Here is a 23290-nt window from a genome sequence, read left to right as displayed (position 1 = left end):
CCCTGCCGCCGTGGCCCCTGCGTTATAGTAAGGGAGAGGACTCAGAATGTACTTGTACGTCCTTGGTCCTTAAGGGGTTAACTATATAATCATTACCAAGTGGACTACAGGAGCAGACCAGCCTCCACCACCCGACGGGGCGTTAGCATTTTGCTAACACTTGCATTATCCTTATTGTACAGGGTGGGTCATTTATATGGATACACCTTAATAAAATGGGAATGGTTGGGGATATTAACTTCCTGTTTGTGGCACATTAGTACATGTGATGGGTGGTGACCATGGCGGCCATTTTGAAATTGGACATTTTGAATCCAACTTTTGTTTTTTCAATAGGAAGAGGGTCATGTGACACATCTTATTGGGAAATTCACAAGAAAAACAATGATGTGCTTGGTTTTAATGTAACTTTATTCTTTCATGAGTTATTTACAAGTTTCTGACCACTTATAAAATGTGTTCAATGTGCTGCCCATTGTGTTGGATTGTCAATGCAACCCTCTTCTCCCACTCTTCACACACTGATAGCAACACCGCAGGAGAAATGTTAGCACAGGCTTCCAGTATCTGTAGTTTCAGGTGCTGCAGAATGGGCAAAACAAAAATTGGAACAGGACCCTCAGTTTCTGCAGAAGATTTTGTTCAGTGATGAGGCAAACTTATGTGAATGTGAAGTTAACAAACAAAACCACCACTATTGGTCTGACACTAACCCACATTGGATAGATCCCTCCAAGACTGTTGAAACACAAAAATTGATGGTATGGTGTGGTATATGGGGTACAAAGATAGTGGGGCCATTCTTCATCAATGGAAACCTCAAGGCCACTGGATATGCAAAATTGCTACATGATGATGTGTTTCCCTCTTTATGCACTGAAGCTGGCACGTTCCCTGAGTTTTTCCAGCAAGATGGTGACCACCACATTATGGGTGTCAGGTCCGAGCATTCCTAGATGAACAGTTTCCTGGAAAGTGGATTGGTCGTCGTGGGCCAGTTGAATGGCCCCCAATGTCTCCTGATCTGACCCCCTTAGACTTTTATCTTTGGGGTCATCTGAAGGCAATTGTCTATGCTGTGAAGATACGAGATGTGCAGCACCTGAAACTACGGATACTGGAAGCCTGTGCTAGCATTTCTCCTGCGGTGTTGCTACCAGTGTGTGAAGAGTGGGAGAAGATGGTTGCATTGACAATCCAACACAATGGGCAGCACATTGAACACATTTTATAAGTGGTTAGAAACTTGTAAATAACTCATGAAAGAATAAAGTTACGTTAAAACCAAGCACATCATTGTTTTTCTTGTGAAATTCCCAATAAGTTTGATGTGTCACATGACCCTCTTCCTATTGAAAAAATAAGTCGGATTCAAAATGGCCGACTTCAAAATGGCCGCCACGGTCACCACCCATCTTGAAAAGTTTCCCCCCTCACGTATACTGATGTGCCACAAACAGTAAGTTAATATCACCAACCATTCCCATTTTATTAAGGTGTATCCATATAAATGGCCCACCCTGTACTTTCTTTGTTTGACAAAATTCTTTAATAAAAACTACAGTTTAAAAAAAACAAAAAAAAAAAACAAACAAAGAATAAGGATCAGCCAGACAGGGAGTGGAGCGCAATGCTGTCCACTTCCCTACCTTGTATGTTGCGAATGCAGTGGGACTTACCAGTAAAACCCGCTGTGATCAACAATTTTTTACATGTCTAAACAACATGCCAAAACTTGTTTTTAAACACCGTAATTGTTAAAGACTTGTGATAGATTTGGCACAACCATTTTGAGTTGGGCGATTCTCCTGAAAAATAGCAATTCTTATATGTAATACTTTGCGATAACCATCCATTACCCAGAGCCCATCATTTAATATGTAAGTTTTTTTTTCCCAGAAATGACATTTCTTGTCTGTCCACAGCAGTGTTTCCGCACCAGGGTGCCTCCAGCTGTGTCAAAACTACAACTCCCAGCATGCCCGGACAGCCGAAGGCTGTCCGGGCATGCTGGGAGTTGTAGTTTTGACACAGCTGGAGGCACCCTGATTGGGAAACACTGATCCACAGGATAGTTAAGCAGCGGTCGAGCATGGGCCTTGCCGCTCTGTTCAGTGTCTGTGGGGTTGATGGCAAGAAATGGGGGACTTTGGACCCCTGACCTAATGATCAGCGTTGTGCCTAGCCATCAGATTGTTTGTTATTGTGGCCTTTTGACTGAGTAAGAAATTCCTTTCTGTTCTTCTGTGTTCTCTACTGTTGCTGAGAATGGGCTGAAGTAAACATTCCAGTTTCTCTGGTGCGCACTTTATACGCTTAGATCAACACCCAGGAAGGGAAATACCTGGCATTGCCACATTATACTACTAACCTTCTTATTTGCAGATGCAAACCTACCTGTGATGGATTTATTCAGTTGATCAGTGTTAGCAATTCTGGAGAACATAAATAAAACCAATGTAATGAGCAGAATATATTAAGTAATCGGTGTATGTAGAATGGGAAATGATGGGGGCTGGCAACTGTCAAGGCAGGCAGTATAACCTATATCTGTTACTAAAGTTACAGATTTGTAAATGTCTTCTATTTAAAAATCTTAATCCTTCCAGTACTTATCAGCTGCTTTATTTTCTTTTCTTTTTGCATTTCCTTTCTGTATGTCCACAGTGGTCTCTGCTGACATCTCTGTCCATGTCAAGAACTGTCAAGAGTATAGCAGTCACACACCCTCCCAAAGACTTGCATTGAGGGGGTGGGGCATGATGGGGCGGGGCTATGACGTCACAAGCTCTCAGCGCCAGCTCAAGTGTTCGGAACAGTTTGTTCCAAACGCTGAGCAGCAGAGTACCCCTTTAACGGCGATCTCTCTGTACGGGGCCCCGGCTCGCTGGCCAGATAGCACGTGTTGACCACCGCACGACAAGCGGCAGCCGACACACACCCTCAATACAACTCTATGGCAGAGCCGGAGATTGCCAAAGGCAGCGCTTTGGCTCTGCCATAGAATTGTATTGAGGGGGCGTGTCAGCTGCCGCTTCGTGCAGTGGTCAACACGCCCCCTTCCTGCGGGCTGTCTGGTCCCCCGTACAGGAGATCGCGGGGGGCCTCAGCAGTCGGACCCCCCGCGATCTGAAACTTTTCCATTATCCTTTAGTATAGGGGATATGTTTTTCACCACTGGATATCTCCTTTAATTTCCTTTAATCTGAGTGCTCAGGCGCGTTTAGGAACAGTCCCCTGTCGACAGCTCTCCATGAAAACACACTTATAAAGTATTTAAAATACTTTTTTTTTTTTTTTTTTAGTTGGAAAGACAGCTCCACGATGATGAAGAATTTGCTAGGACACTGGCAATGATAGATGAGAATCCTAGAGATAAGGTATTTCACCTCAGAGGTTTGATATCTATCACATCTGTTTCTACTATCCTCTGTGAAAACCAGAGAAATAATAATCTTGCTCTCCACTAGAGAATCGGACGTATATGTTCAATGAAAGCTCATGTCAGAGACTGCCCCGTTTAGAATGCTGCCCTCTAGAGATCAGCTGATGGCTCTGGGCCCCATGGCTATGTAGACATGTCTCCTGCTATGCAGCTACAGGGGAAATGTAGTATTACATGGCTGACATTTAAATAAGTAGCAGCCATGTAATGAAAGAACAGCCCAGAATGATACACCATATATGCACCATATGACTTTACCTCCCATTGGTAGCCATACATAAGGCTGGGGGTCTGACTGCTGGGAACCCCCTGCGGTCTCAATAACTGGGCCTGGCTCTCTCTGCCGATTGCTCCGGCCGCCAGTTTTCCAGAAGTACTAGTCACAGCAGTGACTGCCCACTCAGCCCAATCTGCAGTCAGTAATTGGTTGAGCGAGCAGTCACTACCGATTCTAGTACATCTCGGAAAGTGGGGCCGAAGCGCTCATAGGGGAGAGACAGGCCCTGTCCTGGAGATCGCGGGGCATCAGACTGCTGGGACCCCTAAAATCTCCATAACAGGGCCTGTCTCTGGATAGAGGGTAATCTTTACTAACTGGATAGCCCCTTTTAAGTTCTGCTTCCTAGATTCAGTTTACTATATTGAATAATTCATTCATCAGTCTGAAGTTCGCTGTTCTGTAATACATTTTCCACATTAGTTGATCAGACAGTTCCTAAATGAAGACTCCTGCTTTATTAACTGAATAATATTTCTAATTTATACAGGCACAAAGAAATGGTGAAAAGAAGCAGATGTCTCCGCCATCAAAGAAAAGCCCAGCAAAGGCAGATAAACCTTCAGGTACTAAATGTGTACAAACAGCTTTGGCTGGCAGTTGTTTAGGCAGACTGCATGCTTTGTAAGAGGGCTGGGCGGTATACCGGTTCACACCGAATACTGAAATTTTTATGCTGCACGCTATGAATTTTTCCCACACCGCAATAACGGTTGGGCCCCTCCCCCTTGGGAATGAATGAATTATCAGCCCAGTGCAGCGCTGTCCCCACATCGGGGAACTAATCATATGTGATCCGCCAGCGCTGTTCTGCTCCCCCACCCCACCAAATCATGATAACCGCCAGCGCTGTTCTGCCCCCCCCCAATTAATTATCAGCCCAGCGGGGTACTACTTACATATGTCACCCGCAAGCACTGCCCTCCTCCTCTTTGTTGGGGGCCGCCGGCGCTGGAACTCTATACTGTATGCCAGTGGTCAGCCAACGGCTGTCCGGGCATGCTGGGAGTTGTAATTTTGCAACAGCTGGAGGTCCGCAGGTTTGAGACCACTGCTGTACACTGTATCCCTATGCCCGGGCTGCAAAAGATAAAGAAAATAAACTTTAACGCACCTACGTCGGCCTTACGCTGGGGACGGGAACGTTGGACAGCCGTCAGCCTATCACCGGCCGCAGCTATGTCCCGCCCCGGCCAGTGATGGGCTGATCCCACTGTCATGTAAGGAGCTCTGGCCGGGACATCGCTCCGGCCGGTGATAGGCTGACGGCTGTCCGACGTTCCAGTCCCAAGGAACAGCGTGAGGCCGACGTAGGTAAGTTAAAATTTATCTTTGTTTATCTTTTGCAGCCCGGGCATAGGGATACAGCGTACAGCAGTGGTCTCAAATCTGCGGACCTCCAGCTGTTGCAAAACTACAATTCCCAGCATGCCCGTTGGCTTTCCGGGCATGCTGGGAGTTGCAGTTTTGCAACATTTGGAGGTCCTCAGGTTGGAGACCACTGGCGTACATTATAGAATTCCATCGCCGGCAGCCTCCAACAAAGAGGAGGAGGGCAGTGCTTGCGGGTCACATATGTGAGTAGTACCCCGCTGGGCTAATAATTTGGGGGGGGGGGGGGGGGAGCAGAACAGTGCTGGCGGGTAACATGATTTGGTGGGGGGGGGGGAGCAGAACAGCGCTCGCGGGTCACATGATTTGGCGGGTGAAAGAAATACTGTTATATACCGTGGAACCGCCAAAAGTTACAAAAATACTGTGATACACATATTTGGTCATACCGCCAAGCTCTACTTTGTAATACAGTAAAGTAAGGAGGGTGGTAAATGTAGGAATGTAGTTACCGATTTACAGTGTTACTCTGAGAGGCATGCCGCCCTGGGATAATCATCAGCCCAGGGGGTGAAGAGTGCACGCTACCTTTTTGGCGTCAGTGCTTCATCTCCGCTTTATTGAGGTTTAGCCCTTGAATTCTGTTTCTTGCTTATACATTATACATTAATGGCTACTTGCACATATTGTTAACCTCATAATCTCAAATAAAACACGGGAAAGTATCCATGCCAGAATCAAACTGTATAAGCATCACTCCTGAAAAGATTATGCATAGTTGTATATTTCATAGCTTAAGGGATAACTGATCACTGGGGATCAACCACTGGGACCCCAATGACCTGAGAATGGGGCTCATAAGTCTTCTGTCTGAGCAGAGCACTAGTCACACATGCGCACTGCCATTCCATTCATTGTAGGAATGCCTGAGGGAGACGACCACTGTACCTGGCTATTTGGCAGTCTCCTTGATCATGAACGGAATGATATTGCGCATGCGTGCCCACTGTTGCATTCAGATGGAAGAACCGAACACCCTGTCCTCAAGATCATACATTTATCTCTTATCCTGTGGATAGGGGTTTAGTGGTGTTGGTGGGAAAACCTCTGTAAGTTCAGGAATCTGGGTTCCTTTTGCAAACACTCCATACCTATTTTTCTAATAACTGCTAAGGGGTCTTGTTTAGGAAATTAAGATTCTCCTTAAAGTCTTATTTTTTTTTTTTAGCTAGGAAAATGAGCCAGTCTGATACATCAACAGCAGTTAAGAAGGAAAAAGATATAAAAGAGACTTCACACGAGCAGCCAGAGAGTTCATCTTCAACCAAAGGAAAGACTTCTCCAGTCAAGACCAGCTCTAAGCTAGCGTTTATGAAAATGAAGGATGAAGCCCAACACCAGGAGGTGAAGATATCTAGCCCAGTTACAAAAAGCAAGGTGATATCTCCAAAGAAGGAGACTACCACCCCTGTAAGAACAGCTAAAAAATCAGAGGTATGAATTTTACAACAGGTCAATGTAGGCTGCTTATTTGGGTGTGATTTACTGCTGGTGCATGGTCATTTTACACTTAAAGGGGTGCTCCGGTGGAAACATTTTATTTTTATTTTTTTGTTTAATCAACTGTTGTCACAAAGTTAAACAGATTTGTAAATTACTTAGTCTTAATCCTTCCAGTATTTATCAGCTGCTGTATAGTACAGAGGAAGTTCTTTTCTTTTTTAATTTCTTTTCTTTCTGACCACAGTGCTCTCTGTTGACACCTCTGTCTGTATCAGGAACTGTCCAGAGTAGAAGCAAATCCCCATAGCAACACCTCTCCTGCTCTGGACAGTTCCTGATACGGACAGAGGTGTCAAACAGAAAAGAAATTCAAATAGAAAAGAACTTAATGCGGAGCATACAGCAGCTAAGCACTGTAAGGATAAAGCTTTTTAAATAGAAGTAATTTTACAAATCTATAAAATTTTCTGGCACCAGTTGATTAAAAAAAATAGTTTTCCACCGGAGTTTCCCTTTAAGTTGAGGTTTTCTGTAAAAGAGATTTAGTCCTGCTGGGTAAAACTGTGCAGTTTCTACTCTTAGCAAGTTTGTTTTATTTCTGCATTGTGGAACTTTTCAATTTTTTTAAGTGTTTAAGTTTTTTAGCAATAACAATAAATTAACCAATTACTCAAATACAGAGCAAAAACATCCAATCAAAACATAACCACAAAACTTCTTGTTACATTTAAAGTGGTTTGCCCATGAAAGACACTTATCACTTAGAATAGGGTTTGCATGTCTGATTGGTGGGGATCTGACTACTGGGAACCCTCCAATCACAAGACCGGGGGTGCTGTCTCTTCCCTGGTTGAATGAAATGGCAGTCAGACATACGAGCTGTCACTCCATTCAACTCTGTGGGTCAGATTAAGATGGCTCTGTACACTGCAGTCTTGGATCAATCTTGATAATACTTATGTCACCATTGTATTATGTTTGCACTAGTTTATGAACTGATGCTTAGGGACCAGATGACGAGAGTCAAGAAAATATTTTGAAGTTTTCTATATTTAACGTGATTGTCTTAAAGTAAAAGTTTACTTTTGTTCCACAGTCTAGTCCTGAAGACTCTGACAAAAAGCGTGGTAACTCTACCGCCTATAGAAACTTTCTAAATCGAGAAGGCCCTAAAGCTCTTGGCTCCAAGGAAATTCCCCAGGTAAGCAAGACGCATGGGCCATTTAAAGGGAGTTTTCTGTGAATGACTTCCACGGCAACTCAATCTGCTGCAACTGTCGATAAGAGCTTTATCCATGATCACAGGGATGAATCCCCCCTCCCTTCTTCCTTGAGAAATGTACATGAATTCATGGTATAATGGGGATATGAAAATTTAGTGGTGTGCTATTTTGGCTTCATAAATTGATTCGTGGTGGTCTCAGCAATGAGCTAATGGTTGCTCCGGTAGCTATGGCATATGCAATCTATGTGTGGTTAAGCCTTTCCTTGGAAAATGTTTTGCACAAGACTCAAGACCAGTAATTTTTAATATGTGTATCTACATCTGCAGCAAAAGTACAATCCATGCCTTGAGTATCCACAACTGCCCTGTTATTCAACCAGAGGCTCGACAGATGTTGCAAAACGACAACTCCCAGCATGCTCCGACAATAGTGGCTTTACAAATGTTGCAAAACTACATCTCCCAGTGTGTCCCAACAGTCTATGTGAGCTGCAGGGAGGTGGAGTTTAGCATGTGCTATGTGCAGCAGAGGGGGCCTGCTTCTGGATTTAATAAAAAAAAAAAAAAAAAAAAAAAAATGGCCCTGCACCATTGAGGGGACTCTCAGGCTCAGTTACGACAGTGAGAACACTATAAAATCTTGTGAAACGACAGGAGCGTTTTAATAGTTTTCCATGATACAAAAAACATCATTAAGTTCTTAATTTCTCTGTCGGAACCATTGGGGGACACAGAACCGTGGTTATATGCTCTTGCCACTAGGAGGCGCTGACACTAGGCATACAAAGAAAAAAGTTGGCCCCTCCTGGCAAGGATATGCCCCTCCTACTGACCCTGAGCTAATCAGTTTTAGCTTAGTGTCACATGAGGCAAGACACAGGTCTGGAGCTCTCTCTCCAGACCTGGTCTTCTTTTTAGTTTGTTAGTTAGGGCCTGTGTTAGGTTCTTTTATCCTTTTTATTTTCTTGTTTTTAGGTGGGGGTTCAGGAGCATGGCGCTACCTGTTCCCCAATTTGCGGCTAAGGGGCACGGGGCATAAGAGTATGCACCATTAACCCCTTCCCGCTAACGGCCAGTGCCTGGGGATGCACCTTGGGTCCAGGTCCCCCTATTCTCCCTGCTCGTCCCACTGTTGCAGCCTGACATGATGCAGGTATCTAAAAAGCTGGCTGAAGATGTCTGGTAAATATGGTGGATATAGGTTAAGTTTATCCCTTGCCATCCTCCCCCTCCCTCCTCCTCAACTACCTATTTCTGGGGAGCCAGTTATACTCGGGGTCTCCTGTGGAGACAAAAGGGGACTTCTCTCCTTTTTATTTTCCACTAGGGGGGTTGGGGGGTCTTTTTCCTCTCGGTACCGGGGCCTGGGGTTTGCGGGGCAGTTTCCTCCCCTCCTTCCTCCCCGGTACTGCTTAATTATTTTTTTTTGAGGCATGGCAGCTTGGCAGTTTCTCTTCACTCCGGCCGTGGCTCCCGCAGCTGCGCTTTACTTTCCTTTTCTCCCGTCCCTGGATGCCGGCCGCAGCTGCTCTCGCGTGGCCGGCATCTTACATTTTTGTGCGCCGGCATTTACAGCGCCGGCTTTTACAGCGTGGGGCACTATTATTATTTTAATGGCAGCGGCCGGGGCCGGAGCTTCTTCCCGCCCCCTTTTTTGCGGCCGGCCAATGACGGTTTGCGCGTGCACCAGGGGGTCACTGATGTACCTATCAATGTGGTGCGCGCACTGAGGTAACTCCCCACCAATGAGGGATGTCCTGACCAGAGAGAACCTCCACCTGGGACAATTAGCCCTCCCCTCTTCTCTCATGCTGTGTGAACTACAGCTGCTCCTGGCACCTCAGCTCCTGCACTCCAGCCTTCAGGGACACAGACCTGTCTTCGGCTCCGGCTTCTTTCAGAAGGACACAGAATCGGTGAGATTGCTCCATTTTTCTTTTTGCTGACTACTTTTCTAGCTGTTACGTCCGACCACAGAAGCAACCCCCCCCCCCCCCCCCCCCCAGACAGGTGACTGCGACCCTGGTCACCTATTATATTTGTGTGGGTTGTAAGACCAAAAATCCCAGTGGTTCCATTGAATCCACCTGCTCAGCCTGCTCCGCCAAGCTCGCCATGCCGTCTGTTACGGTTTCGCAAGATGTTCCCCTGGAATGCGTGGGGTCTGTCACTCCCCCGGAGTGGGTTTCTTCCCTTACCCAAACGATTTCTGAACTGCCTAGGGTCTCCAAATCGGTGGCTTCTGCCTTGGAGCAGTCTTCCCTGACCCCAGGAAGTCTCATTCGGTATCCCCTGACCCACTTTTCCAACGTGCTCATAAGCACTCTAAGGTGGTGGCCTCCAGCTCTTCTCCAGAGTCGTGCACCCGGGATAGACATTCTTCCTGCAGGTCTCACTCCTCTTCCCCGGCAGCACCCCCTATCCAGGGGCCGTTCTCCGGGTCATCATCATAGGTCTCAGTCTCCTCGTTCCAGGTCTCACACTCCTCCGTCCAAAGCTACCTCGGCAGATTCCCACTCCCCAGGGGAAATAATGGATTATGGGTCAGAATCCACCTCGGATCAGGAAGACCACTCTGCAGTGTCTGAAATGGTGGACATTTTAGTGTCAGCCATCAGGGACACTTTTCATCTAGAGGACCCAGGAACTTCGGATCCCGATCCAGAAGTTTCCTTTCGCTGCTCTCGGTGTTCTCCCAAGGCTTTCAGTTCTCATGTGGAATTTGACGCCTTGTTGGACACTGCTTGGAAGCACCCAGACAGACGGCTTCAGGGAACCAAGAAAATTCAGGCTCAGTTCCCCTTTCCTCCGGATCTTGTTGCCAAGTGGACGGTGTCGCCTAAGGTTGATCCTCCTGTCTCCCGCCTGTCCAAATCCACCACCTTACATCTTGCTGATGCAGCATCACCTAAGGATCCTGCAGACAAAAAGATTGAGAACTTGGCGAAATTTGCCTTCGAAGCGGCAGGGCTGTCCTGGCTTCCCACCTTTGCTTCCATTTGGGTGGAAAAGGCGATTTCGGTTTGGACTTCCCAACTTTACCAGGGCATCCTTTCGGGTGCTTCCTGGGAGGACTTAGTGGATGTTGCTCGCCAACTCTCTCAGTCCGGTGATTTAATTTGCTCTGCAGCTTTGGAGTCCGCTCGTTGCACGGCTTTTGCTTCAGATAACTTGGTTGCCATTCGCCGCTCCATGTGGCTGAAAGCATGGGATGCTGATGCGGCCTCAAAAAGATCTCTAACAGAGTTGCCCTTCTCCGGTTCCCGGCTTTTTGGGAAACTATTAGATAAAATTATTTCCAAAGCTACAGGGGGGTAAGGGGTCTCTGCTTCTGCAGAATAAGTCTCTTCACTCCGATCCCCGTCAGAAGGCGTCTTCCTTTCGGTCCTTTTGGCAATTTGCATCAGGTTGTACTTCCAAACAGGCTCCTTCCTTCAAAGCATGTCCTTCCTGGAAGTCTGGCTTTCGCTGGCAAGTCTAGTACCGGTAAGCCTTCCTCTTCCTGAAGGGGCGCCCCCACCTGCGTCTTATTCTCGGGTGGGAGGTGGTCTGTCCTTTTTCTGGGACATTTGGCTGGCTCAGGTTCAGGTCATGTGGGTACGGGACTTCATCTCGGATTTTTATCGGATAGAATTCGCTTCCATACTGAGGGACTGCTTCTTCTGCTCCCACCCTCCTCGTTCCCCTTTTTTGGCTAGGGCATTTCAGGTCGCTTTAAGTACACTTCTAAGTGGTAGTTCCAGTTCCACCAGGGGAGCGTTTTTCAGGGTTCTACTCAAACCTTTTTGTCGTGACCAATCGAGTGAAGTCTCATCTGTCCTCATCCCAGTCTCTGATATTTCTTGGTCTCCTTTTCGACACGGCAGCGGCCTGTGTTCACCTTCCATTGGACAAACGGCACTCTCTGCAGCAAGGTGTCCGTTGCCTACAACTTCCCTCCCTGATTCCAATTCGTTTCTGCATGGGGGTTCTGGGACGGATGGTGGCTGCCATGGAAGCGGTTCCCTTCCCCCAGTTTCATTATCGCCCCCTCCAGCTTGCCATCTTGAAAAGGTGGTATAAGTCTCCGTTATCCCTGGATCGGCAGATCCTTTGCCCCTAGCTGTTTGGTGGTCCCTCCTTTGGCTCCATTCTCCTTCTTCTTCAAGGGAGATCCTTTCTCCCCCTCCACTGGCAGATAATTACGACCGATGCGAGTCTCCAGGGCTGGGGGCGTGTGTTTCGGGACCTTACGGTCCAGGGCCGCTGGTCTCCTCCGGAACCTTGTCTTCCCATCAATCTTCTGGAGCTCCGGGCCATCTTTCTTTGCCTCCTCCACTGGCAGTCCCTCCTTCAAGATCGGCCGGTCCGGGTTCAGTCGGACAACGCGATGGCTGTTGCATACATCAATTGCCAAGGCTGCACGCAAAGTCGCTTGGCGATGGAGGAGGTCTCCAGGATTCAGACCTGGGTTGAGCCTCAAGTTCCCGCCCTCTCCGCAATCCAGATTCCGGGGATGGAGGACTGGGAAGCGGGCTTTCTCAGCCGCTCTTCGGCGGATCCGGGAGAATGTTTTCTCCATCCGGAGGTGTTTGCACAGATCTGCGATCTCTGGGGGACCTCGGACATGGATCTCTTTGCATCTCGCCACAACAACAGGGTTCCCCGCTTTGTGGCTAGGGCGCGAGACCCTCTGGCGCTGACGCCGATTTTGGCTGCAAGGTGTTGCAGGCGGCAGTGGCTCAGTCCTCTGCCTGATTCTATGGGGTACTTTTTTCCCACCCCGGCGACTGCTTTGGTACGTACCACGGTTCTGTCCCCCCCAATGGTTCCGATCGAGAAAAGTAGATTTTTTTGTGCTTACCGTAAAATCTGTCTCGGAGGATCCATTGTTTGTGGTTGCGTTCGGGTTTTCCGAGGGGTGGTTCGATTCCTTTTTTTGGTCTGGTTTCCCTCGGATTACTCCTGGTTTTCCTTCTCTGTCGGTTGTTTCCTACTGCTTTGGGACTAAACTGATTAGCTCAGGGTCAGTAGGCGGGGTATATCCTTGCCAGGAGGGGCCGACTTTTTTCTTTTGTAGGCCTAGTGTCAGCACCTCCTAGTGGCAAGAGCATATACCCACGGTTCTGTGTCCCCCAATGGATCCCCTGAGAAAGAGATTTTACGGTAAGCACCAAAAAAATCTTTTTTCCTTCATCTTTCATGCTTTTGCGATTTTTTTTTTTTTTTTTTTTTTTTTTTTTTTTTTTTTTTTTTTTTTTTTTTTTTTTCCCTTTGTACCGGGTTAGCATCCCATAACTATGTAGTTTGGCTGTAGTATTGTATAAAATTTATACAGGGTGGGTCATTTATATGGATACACCGTAATAAAATGGGAATGGTTGGTGATATTAACTTTCTGTTTGTGGCACATTAGTATATGTGAGGGGGGAAACTTTTCAAGATGGGTGGAGACCATGGCGGCCATTTTGAAGTCGGACATTTTGAATCCAACTTTAGTTTTTTCAATAGGAGGAGGGTCATGTGACACATCAAACTTATTGGGAATTTCACAAGAAAAACAATGATGTGCTTGGTTTTAACGTAATTTTATTCTTTCATAAGTAATTTACAAGTTTCTGACCACTTATAAAATGTGTTCAATGTGCTGCCCATTGTGTTGGATTGTCAATGCAACCCTCTTCTTCCACTCTTCACACACTGATAGCAACACTGCAGGAGAAATGTTAGCACAGGCTTCCAGTATCCGTAGTTTCAGGTGCTGCAGAATGGGCAAAACAAAAATTGAAACAGGACCCTCAGTTTACGCAGAAGATTTTGTTCAGTGATGAGGCAAACTTTTATGTGAATGGTGAAGTTAACAAAAAAAAACACCGCTATTGGTCTGACACTAATCCACATTGGATAGATCCCTCCAAGACTGTTGAAACACAAATTTATGGTATGGTGTGGTATATGGGGTACAAAGATAGTGGGGACATTCTTCATCAATGGAAACCTCAAGGCCACTGGATATGTGAAATTGCTGCATGATGATGTGTTTCCCTCTTTATGCACTGAAGCTGGCACGTTCCCTGAGTTTTTCCAGCAAGATGTTGCACCACCACATTATGGGTGTCAGGTCCGAGCATTCCAAGATGAACAGTTTCCCGGAAAGTTTATTGGCCGTCGTAGGCCAGTTGAATGGCCCCCAAGGTCTCCCGATCTGACCCCCTTAGACTTTTATCTTTGGGGTCATCTGAAGGCAATTGTCTATGCTGTGAAGATACGAGATGTGCAGCACCTGAAACTACGGATACTGGAAGCCTGTGCTAGCATTTCTCCTGCGGTGTTGCTATCAGTGTGTGAAGAGTGGGAGAAGAGGGTTGCATTGACAATCCAGCACAATGGGCAGCACATTGAACACATTTTATAAGTGGTCAGAAACTTGTAAATAACTCATGAAAGAATAAAGTTACGTTAAAACAAAGCACAACATTGTTTTTCTTGTGAAGTTCCCAATAAGTTTGATGTGTCACATGACCCTCTTCCTATTGAAAAAACAAAAGTTGGATTCAAAATGTCCGACTTCAAAATGGCTGCCATGGTCACCACCCATCTTGAAAAGTTTCCCTCCTCACCTATACTAATGTGCCACAAACAGGAAGTTAATATCACCCACCATTCCCATTTTATTAAGGTGTATTCATATAAAAGCCCTATGAATAACTCTACCAGATACAGTTTATTGATGCATTAGACCCCCTGCTGATTGACTGGAGCTTCATTCCTACAAGACCTGCCACTGTGTTTACTGATATCAATATGTAATAATTTACTATTTCTCGGTCGCTCTTCATTGGGGGACACTGATACTGATGGGTATATGCTCTTGCCACTAGGAGGCGCTCACACTAGGAAAAAAAGTCTCCTCCTCCCTGGCAGGATATACCTGCCCACCTGCAGTGAGGTAATCAGTTTTAGCTAGTGTCAGTAGTTAAGTGTTTTCTAGTTAAGTACGTATAGTTAGGTTCTTTTTAACTTTTTTTATTTTTCTAGGTTGGGCAACAGGAGCATGGCGCTACCTGATCTCCCACATGCGACAAAGGGGCATGGGACATAACAGTATGGCCCGTCAACCTCTTATCGCCAACGGCCAGTGCCTGGAGTTTGTACCCTGGGTCCGGGTCCCCCACTGCCCCTGCTCGCCTCGCTATGGCAGCCTGGCATGATGCAGTGGGGCCATAAGCTGGCTGAAGCTGGGGAGTATATGAAGATGGAGTCCTTGGTTGGGTGAGTATGAACCCCTCCCTTCCCCTTCTGGCAGGACTTCAGGGGTTAATTTTCTCCATGGGACTCGGTTAGTGCAGTTTCTTTGTGCACTGGTGTTTGTGGTTTGAGAATATGCTGGTCCTCAATGGGGCAATCTCAGGGGCCATGGTCCTGATCTTATATGGGTTCTGGATTTTCCACCAGTAGTCTCACCTGTCTATATGACAGGAGTTACGGCGGCCGTTCTGTCTCAGGCAGTTGTCTGCTTTTGCTACTGAGACTATCAGAAGAGACAGTAAAACATAGGTATAAGTTATGCCATATAGACCAAGCCCCCATACAAATACCAGTATATATCCAGGTAGGCTCATATCTGCAAATAAAACATAAATACAGAAAAGTAACTAGTACCTTAGTCCTCACCTGGTACCGTATAGCAGTGGATACTACTTTCATGAATGGAGCTCTCACCTGTGCATGGCATATGGGGGGGGCATATATGCATTACTCACATGCCGCCAGGGATAGTAATGACAATCCTTGTGGTCCTGCAGTGGCTCGGGGGAATCCCGGAGGTGGATGGGCTTTATCAGAAAGATGCCGGCGTGCTAACAGTGTGCCACGCAGGGAAACTAAGCCTGGAGTCCTGCAGGTCCACAAAGATAGAGCTGGGCGGTATGACCAAAAATGTGTATCACAGTATTTTTGTAACTTATGGCGGTTCCACGATATATAACGGTATTTCATCAAGGGGGAGGGGCCCAACCGGTATTGCGGTCTGGGCTAAAATTCATATCCCAAAAATTTCGGTATTCGGTATGAACCGGTCTACCGCCCAGCCCTACACAAGGATTGTCATTACTATCCTGGCTGCATGTGAGTAATGCATATTTGGGAACAGTCTCCAGTTTTCTTCCCCCTCCGTTCCCATCCTGATGGGATGTTGCTCGAAATACTCTGGTTAGTCTCCTTGTATTAGGCACTCTCCTTTACTGCTGTGGCATGCCTTATTTTCTAGGTCGGCCCTCCTGGTTCTTTGGGCCTTATTGATGGTTGCAGTCTCGGGCATGTGATCCTGCCCGGCCTTCTCTGCGATCCCATTTGTGGGGCGGTCTTTCTGTGCCGCCCTTCTTGTCTTGACATAGTAGTATGTCTCCCGGAGCGTTTTGTGTATGTTGGGTTTGCTTCAACTACTGGGATTGAACCTTCAGGTGACTCGGGAGCCTCCAGTTCCTATGTCGACTACTCTGGTTTTTCCCGGATGCGCCTTCTCAGGGCGTTTTGCACTTTTTTTTTTTTGGCCATGTACTCCGGAAATGGAGGGCGATCCGGTCTGCCGGGTTTCACCAGTTGGGCCAATTTCGGCTTATCAGTGGATGTGGTTTCTTTCCCGCTGTCAGGCTCTGTGTCATACTCTCTGGGTCTGCTTTTCCCTGCTCTGGTGTTCGCGCCATGCCTCTGGGACATTGGTTTTTGGAGCATACGTTTTTTGGTTTAGGACTTCAATCTTCTGCACTTCACCCTCTCTGGAGACTGTTTCCGTCTCTTCCTCTTTTCCAGAAGTTTTGGTCTTTACCTTGAAGGTGTCCACCTTCGACCCAGACGTCCGCAGCTCTCCCTGGCATTTTCTCACCATGTTCTCTGGTTTCGGTTGTTCTATGTATGGGGTTCTCTTGTTGTTCCCTTTTCCTTTATTGTTTATCAGCCGGGCTCTCCCTCTGGCTGGTTCTGTGCTTCTTGGAGTTGGTTTGCTACCTCCTTCCAGGTTTGTTACGTCCCATTGGATCTCCAAAGCGCCCCTTTCTTTTCTCTCTATGTGGCATATTGGTTTGGAGGATTGTCCCTTCCTTTGGCATCCTAGTCCATCTCCATAGTCGGCCCGCAGTTCCAGGCCTCCTTTGCCTTTTGGCCCATGGTCTCGTCAGTGAGCCTTATGGAGTCGGTGGTTCAGTCTCTGGACTGATTCACTTCCTCTAGATGTTGTTCTTTCCCACCCCAGGGACTGCTTTTGTACATCCCATCAGTATAGGTGTCACCCAATGAAGAGCGACTGAGAAAAGGAGATTTTTTTTTTGTACTCACCGTAAAATCTCTTTTTCGTAGCCTTCATTGTGAGACAGCACACCCACCCAATTCTTCATATTTTTGTCTGTATTTTCCGGTTCTTGTTTTCTTTTTTTATTCGGGATTCTTTTCTAGGGTCCTTCGGACATGTTTCTATGTTGGCTTCTCCTACTGCTTTTGTGACAAAACTGGTTACCTCACTTCCAGTGGGCGGTATATCCTGCCAGGGAGGAACCGACTTTTTTCCCCCTAGTGTCAGTGCTTATTAGTGGCAAGAGCATATACCCATCAGTTTAGGTGTCCCCCAATGAAGGCTACGAGAAAGAGATTTTACAGTGAGTACAAAAAAATCTCCTTTTGTGTAGCATGTGTTCCTCAGTATCGTGTTATGTTATTTATAAGCAAATTCCTAAAAGATGACCGGTCTGTAACTGTAGACTCCTTTCTGATTTTGTTAGGGGGGAGAGAACTGCTTAGAGGGCCTAACGTTTGTCATCACTGGGGTCCTGGAGTCCATAGAGCGAGATGAGGCCAAATCATTAGTAGAGCGCTATGGGGGCAAAGTAACTGGAAATGTCAGCAAGAAGACAAACTACCTCATCCTGGGCCGTGATGGTGGGGAGTCCAAGCGCGAGAAGGTATGATACAGGCATGGGAGCTGCAGTATATGCCCTATGTTATAACAATGAGAGAAGATTCTAATAACTAGTGCCATTAAATGTATTCTCGTAGCACCAAACCATTGCCATTGTCACTGTATCGAGGGATGTTTAAAAAAAAAAAAAAATAATAATAATAATAATAATTGATAAATAAAAGTGACATGCTTGGTTGCTATGCAGAACTGTTCCACTTCTATACGTCTAATGTAACAATAAATAGATAAAAACTCCAGGATGTGGACAGGATACACGGGCGCTTGACAACCAGGTAGCAGGATAAAAAGTATTTATTTTCCCATAAAGCAACGTGTTTCACAGCACAGCTGCTTCATCAGATGCCTGATGAAGCAGCTGTGCTGTGAAACGCGTTGCATTATGGGAAAATAAATACTTTTTATCCTGCTACCTGGTTGTCGAGCGCCCGTGTATCCTGTCCACATCCTGGAGTTTTTATCTATTTATCGTTACATTTGACAAGACGAGGAGTGGCTGCCTGACACCTTATTCATATTCTACGCTTTGATCCATTGTTGCACTTGGTGGAGTGTAACCCTTTGGGGTAAGAGCAATATCCACCTTTACTAAATTCTGTGTGCAACAACGGTATCACACGATGGAGCGCTGTCTGTCTTTTGTTTTACTTATATACGTCTGTAATGTTAAATTATAGTATTTGTAGTTATGTTTATGTTAATATAAATGTTGTTAGCATTGCAATTTTTCCGTCACATAAGTAATTGTATGGGAACCTCATGGTATGTTTGGCCCAAGACACACTTTTATGGTAAACATTTGTCTTCACTGCATGTTTTGGAAACTCCTGGCTTAAAATTCTTGATTTTGAGGACATGTTTAATTGTTAAAAACAACGTGATTTCTCTGCTGATTTCATTAAAGCAGTCTGGACAAAATAGTTTTCTTTATACTAGCCGCCTATAGCAAGCTATAAACTTATGTTCTTCTTACCAGGTAACATTATTTCCTCACTATACCATTCTCCCGTGCTTGGCAATGTGACTGACTGCATCCCGTAGCTATTGCTGTGTGGACCAGTAGTCACTCTCTCTCTCGATGCATCTGTATGAGACCGACATTAAGCATCTCATTTAGATGCATAGGATAAGTGACTTCTGGTCCACACAGCAGTAGCTATGGGGTTTGGACAGTCACAAAACTGGTCACATGGGCAATTAGCGGGACCAGAAAAGTATTGTAATAAGGAAATCAGCTGTCCAGTAAGGGAAGCATTAATCTGGCTGTTTAACTAATACATGTCACTTGCAGGCACTAAAAAAATCTTTTTGCTCGGACTACTTTAATGATGGCCTGTCAGCAAAAAATAAATAAGTACATGACTATATAGGGCTAGTCATCATGATTCCTGGCATACATTTTATTTTAAGTATTCATAGTCCTTTATAGTGCCGTGCTAAAAGCCTTTTTTATTATGGAAATGAGGCTCTAGTGCCCAGAGGATGTTCCAAGTACAGCAAGAGCCCAGGTAAAGGCCTTTTTACACAGGTTGATGTGCTTCCGAGAACAGGGGCTGATCCATGTATCACTTGTTTACAGAGCCATTAGACTTTGTGATTAATCGTGTGGTGATGGATTGTGCAGCCATTTTAATTCATCATTATAGTGAAATATAGTAAACAATCACTTATTCGTTCGTGCAGCTTTAAATTTGTAATTTTCGTAAAGTATTTCAGGAACCACACTACTTTTTACACTCTTCAGTCTGTTTAAATATGCTGTATAGTTCAGCTTTTCTAATGTCTTTGCACAGGCAGAAAGTTTTAGGACAAAGATTATTGATGAGGATGGCCTGTTTGAGTTAATCCGCACTTTACCTGGAAAAAAATCAAAGTATGTTATAGCAGCGGAAGCCGAGGTAAGTGACCAATATTTGTCATAAATCATTTAGTGAGTTTGTTAGCCTGTCAGATTATCAGAATTCTAATTCAGAAGTTGTGTCCTTCATGTCCGGCTCCTCTTACTTTCTTAAACCACAGTACACACTGAAGGTATATAAAAAGTGACACTTTCGCAGCATTCTTCTCATTCTTTACTTTATTCCAAGTGAATCAAACAGCGGTGGGGTAAATGACAGATGCCTTCCCTAAATGGGATGGCTGTTCACCAGCTTGGGCTGCTTCTGACATTTACAAATTGAAAGCCACTTTGACCTTTAAACTACAGATCATACTCATATCAGAAGATCTTAGCGATATCATTTTGGGTGCGGACACCTCCAACAATTTGTAGTACAAAGGGACATAGTAGTGTTATGGCTTTTGGTGGCTTCCCTTGTCCTCAGATGATTTATTTTTCATAAAGCCAGGAAAGGCCAAAAGGGCACAGTACTCTAACAACGACATTGGCCCAGATTTGTCAAACTGTGTGAGGGAAAAAGTGGAGTGACTTTCCCACAGTAACCAATCACAGCTCAGCTAAGGAGCTGAGGTAAAGTGAAAGCTGAGCTGTGATTGGTTGCTGTGGGAAAATCTCTCCACTTTCTCCCTCACACAGTTTGATAAATCTGGGCCATAGTGCTTGATTTTAGCAGTTGAGGGAGTGCAAGGTACTAAACATTCTTATGACGTATCCTCCAAATATATGTGGGGCAAAAGCCATTTATAAAGGCATATTAAGCACTGGGCAATTATAGTATTACATGACAGACATTGAGGTGAATGCCCCACCAAGTAATACATAGACACCTTATCCCCTATCCAAAGGACCCCCGCTATCACGGCTGCGGCAACCCAGACATCCAGCGCACGGAGCATGCAGGATGACTGGCGATGGGGACGAATGCTAGTGGCATCACGGATACACCACCCTCGTCACGGCCACGCCCCCTCAATGCAAGTCTATGGGAGGGTGTGTGACGGCCGTCACACCCCCTACTATAGACTTGCAATGAGGGGGCATAGCCGTGATGTCGCGAGCCTCCGCCGCTGCACCCAACGCTCTAAAAGAACGCCAGGTGCAGCAGGGACCCTCGCGATCAGACATCTTATCCCCTATCCTTTCTTTAAGTTTGCAGAAAGTGGCCGTTCTGCCCAATGTAGTGGCTTTCAAACATGTAATTGCCTTAACTGAGTATATAAATACTTTTTTCTTAGTGAGACAACCCTTTAAAGCTATTGTTCTGGTAAGAGGATTTATGCCTTTATTGTAGTGTATTGGCTTGTAGAAGATATCATGCTGTGTTTCCTGCGTCATCAGCCAAATAAATGTTTTTTTTTTGGGGGGTACTGTTCAGGCAAAAACCAAAGGTAAAGCAGAAAGGACCCCAGAGAAGGTAGCCAAAAAACCTAGCCCGGTAAAGAGGAAACTAACGCCAGAGAAGAGACAGTCACCAAGAGGAAAGAAACCAGCAGGCGAGGAGAGCACAAGTAATGATTGGAGGACGAGCATCAAACAGGAGAAGCCGAGCTCTGCTAAATCATTGAACTTACTGCCGATCAGTGGCAAGACAGAGAGTTTACTGTGGGTTGATAAATACAAACCAAACTCTGTAAAGGCCATCATAGGACAGCAGGGAGACCAGAGCTGTGCCAACAAACTCATCAGGTGGCTAAAAGACTGGTACAGGAATCACTCGTCTGATGACAAGAAACCTGCTGGTAATGGCATCATTTTTGGGTCACTGGGGCATGCTGTCATGTGTAAAGTATATTTTTTGTATTTGCGAGTATGTTACCTATCTCTTATAGGTACAAAGTTCAGCAGATCTTTGCTTAAGATTTTCCTAAGGAACTTCCAGAAATGGAAATGTCCCTTTTTATAAGAATACATAGAATTATAGTAACGTGGACTTATTGCCTAATAACATTACAATTTACCATAATGTAGAAATGGTTAGTGTCCATGCCTAAACTTAAAGGGGTTCTCCGGTGCTTAAACATCTTATCCCCTATCCAAAGGATAGGGGATAAGATGCCTGATCGCGGGAGTCCCGCAGCTGGGGACCCCCGGGATCATGCACGCAGCACCCCTTTTGTAATCAGTCCCCGGAGGGTGTTCGCTCCGGGACTGATTACTGGCGATTACAGGGCGGGCGGACGCCCCGCCCCACAATGCAAGCCTACGGGAGGGGGCGTGATAGCTATCACGCCCCCCTCCCGTAGGCTTGCATTGAGGGACGGAGCGTGACGTCACACGGGGGCGGAGGCGTGACGTCACACGCCGCCCGCCCTGTAGTCGGCGGTAATCAGTCCCGGAGCGAACACGCTTCGGGGACTGATTACAAACGGGGTGCTGTGTGCATGATCCCGGGGGTCCTCAGTGGCGGGACTCCCGCGATCAGGCATCTTATCCCCTATACTTTGGATAGGGGATAAGATGTTTAAGCACCGGAGAACCCCTTTAACAAAAGTTTTTTTGCTATAATGGTAAAGCCTCAAAGGGAGGGCATGGAGGGACTGTGAAAATGGACATATGAAACATATCACACTCTATCTAGACTATACCCCACTTACTGCCAGGCTGTTAATATTCTGTAGCTTCACATAATGCTCACATATGTCTGCTTAGTCCCTGTATGTCACATGGTTCCTTGGGTGGGCATGTTGTATTTTGAAAATTTGTAAATATAGGCTCATGTCTAAATGCCAATTGCCTTTATTTCAGCAAAATATAACAAATTTGGAGGCAAGGATGATGGGTCATCCTATAAAGCTGCCCTGCTTTCTGGACCACCAGGTGTTGGTAAAACCACAACAGCTGTTTTGGTGTGTGAGGTAACGTTGGATTTTATGTAAGATTTTTTTTTCTTACGATTTTTTTTATTTTTATGTTCATATATTGCATTTCTTATGTATTTTCTTCTTACCATAAATTTTAAAGAGTACTTGTTGGCTTTTGCGACATGTTGTTCTAAATAATTCTAGTGCGTTTTTGTGCCATTCTTCAGTCCTCCTTTAAATGTCTGAACAAATTGACTACTGGGTGTTACCAATGTTTTGTCAGTGGGGGGGGCAGTTTTCTCTACACACTGGCCAAATTTACTACTACAAATTTACCAGAAAACTGGGCATTTTGAAGGAAAAAAACAAACAAAAAACAGGTCTTATATCACATTTATTATGAGTTTTAGACACTTAGGGTCTATTCACACAGTATTCTGAGCAGATTTGATGCGCAGGATTTTCTGCTGCAGATTACAATGTAAACTAAATGACTGAACACAGGAGTGGGACTTTTAGTAAAAGGGGGCTTGCTCAAAATGAACCAAAATTGAACACACAGTTCTTGTTTGAAGCCAATGAATATCTGGTCCAAACTTTGACTTGACAGACATTAGATATATATCTTTTCAGTCAGCTTGATACGCTTTGATTTAGCACATTTGTAGACTGTCCATCTAAGGCAGTTTTTCCCAACCAGGGTGCTGCCAGCTGTTGCAAAACTACAACTCCTAGCATGCCTGGAAAGCCAACGGCATCCTGGGAGTTGTAGTTTTGTATCAGCTGGAGGCACCCTGGTTGGGAAACAGTGGTCCAACGATTTAGATAGGTTTAGTAAATCGAGGCCACTGTGTCAGA

General features: G+C 45.7%; 1 protein-coding gene across 2 annotated transcripts in view; it reads left to right on the top strand.

The window, feature by feature from the left end:
* RFC1 (replication factor C subunit 1) overlaps nucleotides 1-23290 on the top strand; it is a 75702-nt gene that overhangs the window by 27039 nt on the left and 25373 nt on the right. For both annotated transcript variants that reach the window (XM_056556892.1, XM_056556881.1), the window contains exons 7-14: nucleotides 3306-3380; nucleotides 4213-4288; nucleotides 6283-6548; nucleotides 7654-7758; nucleotides 17535-17714; nucleotides 19525-19629; nucleotides 21007-21370; nucleotides 22377-22486. In XM_056556892.1, coding sequence (XP_056412867.1) covers nucleotides 3306-3380; nucleotides 4213-4288; nucleotides 6283-6548; nucleotides 7654-7758; nucleotides 17535-17714; nucleotides 19525-19629; nucleotides 21007-21370; nucleotides 22377-22486 — 1281 coding nt within the window. The remainder of the gene's footprint in view (nucleotides 1-3305; nucleotides 3381-4212; nucleotides 4289-6282; nucleotides 6549-7653; nucleotides 7759-17534; nucleotides 17715-19524; nucleotides 19630-21006; nucleotides 21371-22376; nucleotides 22487-23290) is intronic.

This window comes from Hyla sarda, chromosome 1 (genome assembly GCF_029499605.1).
Source record: "Hyla sarda isolate aHylSar1 chromosome 1, aHylSar1.hap1, whole genome shotgun sequence".
NCBI lineage: Eukaryota > Metazoa > Chordata > Amphibia > Anura > Hylidae > Hyla > Hyla sarda.
Note: the sequence above shows the minus strand (reverse complement) of the source record. Positions and strands in the feature narration are given on the sequence as shown.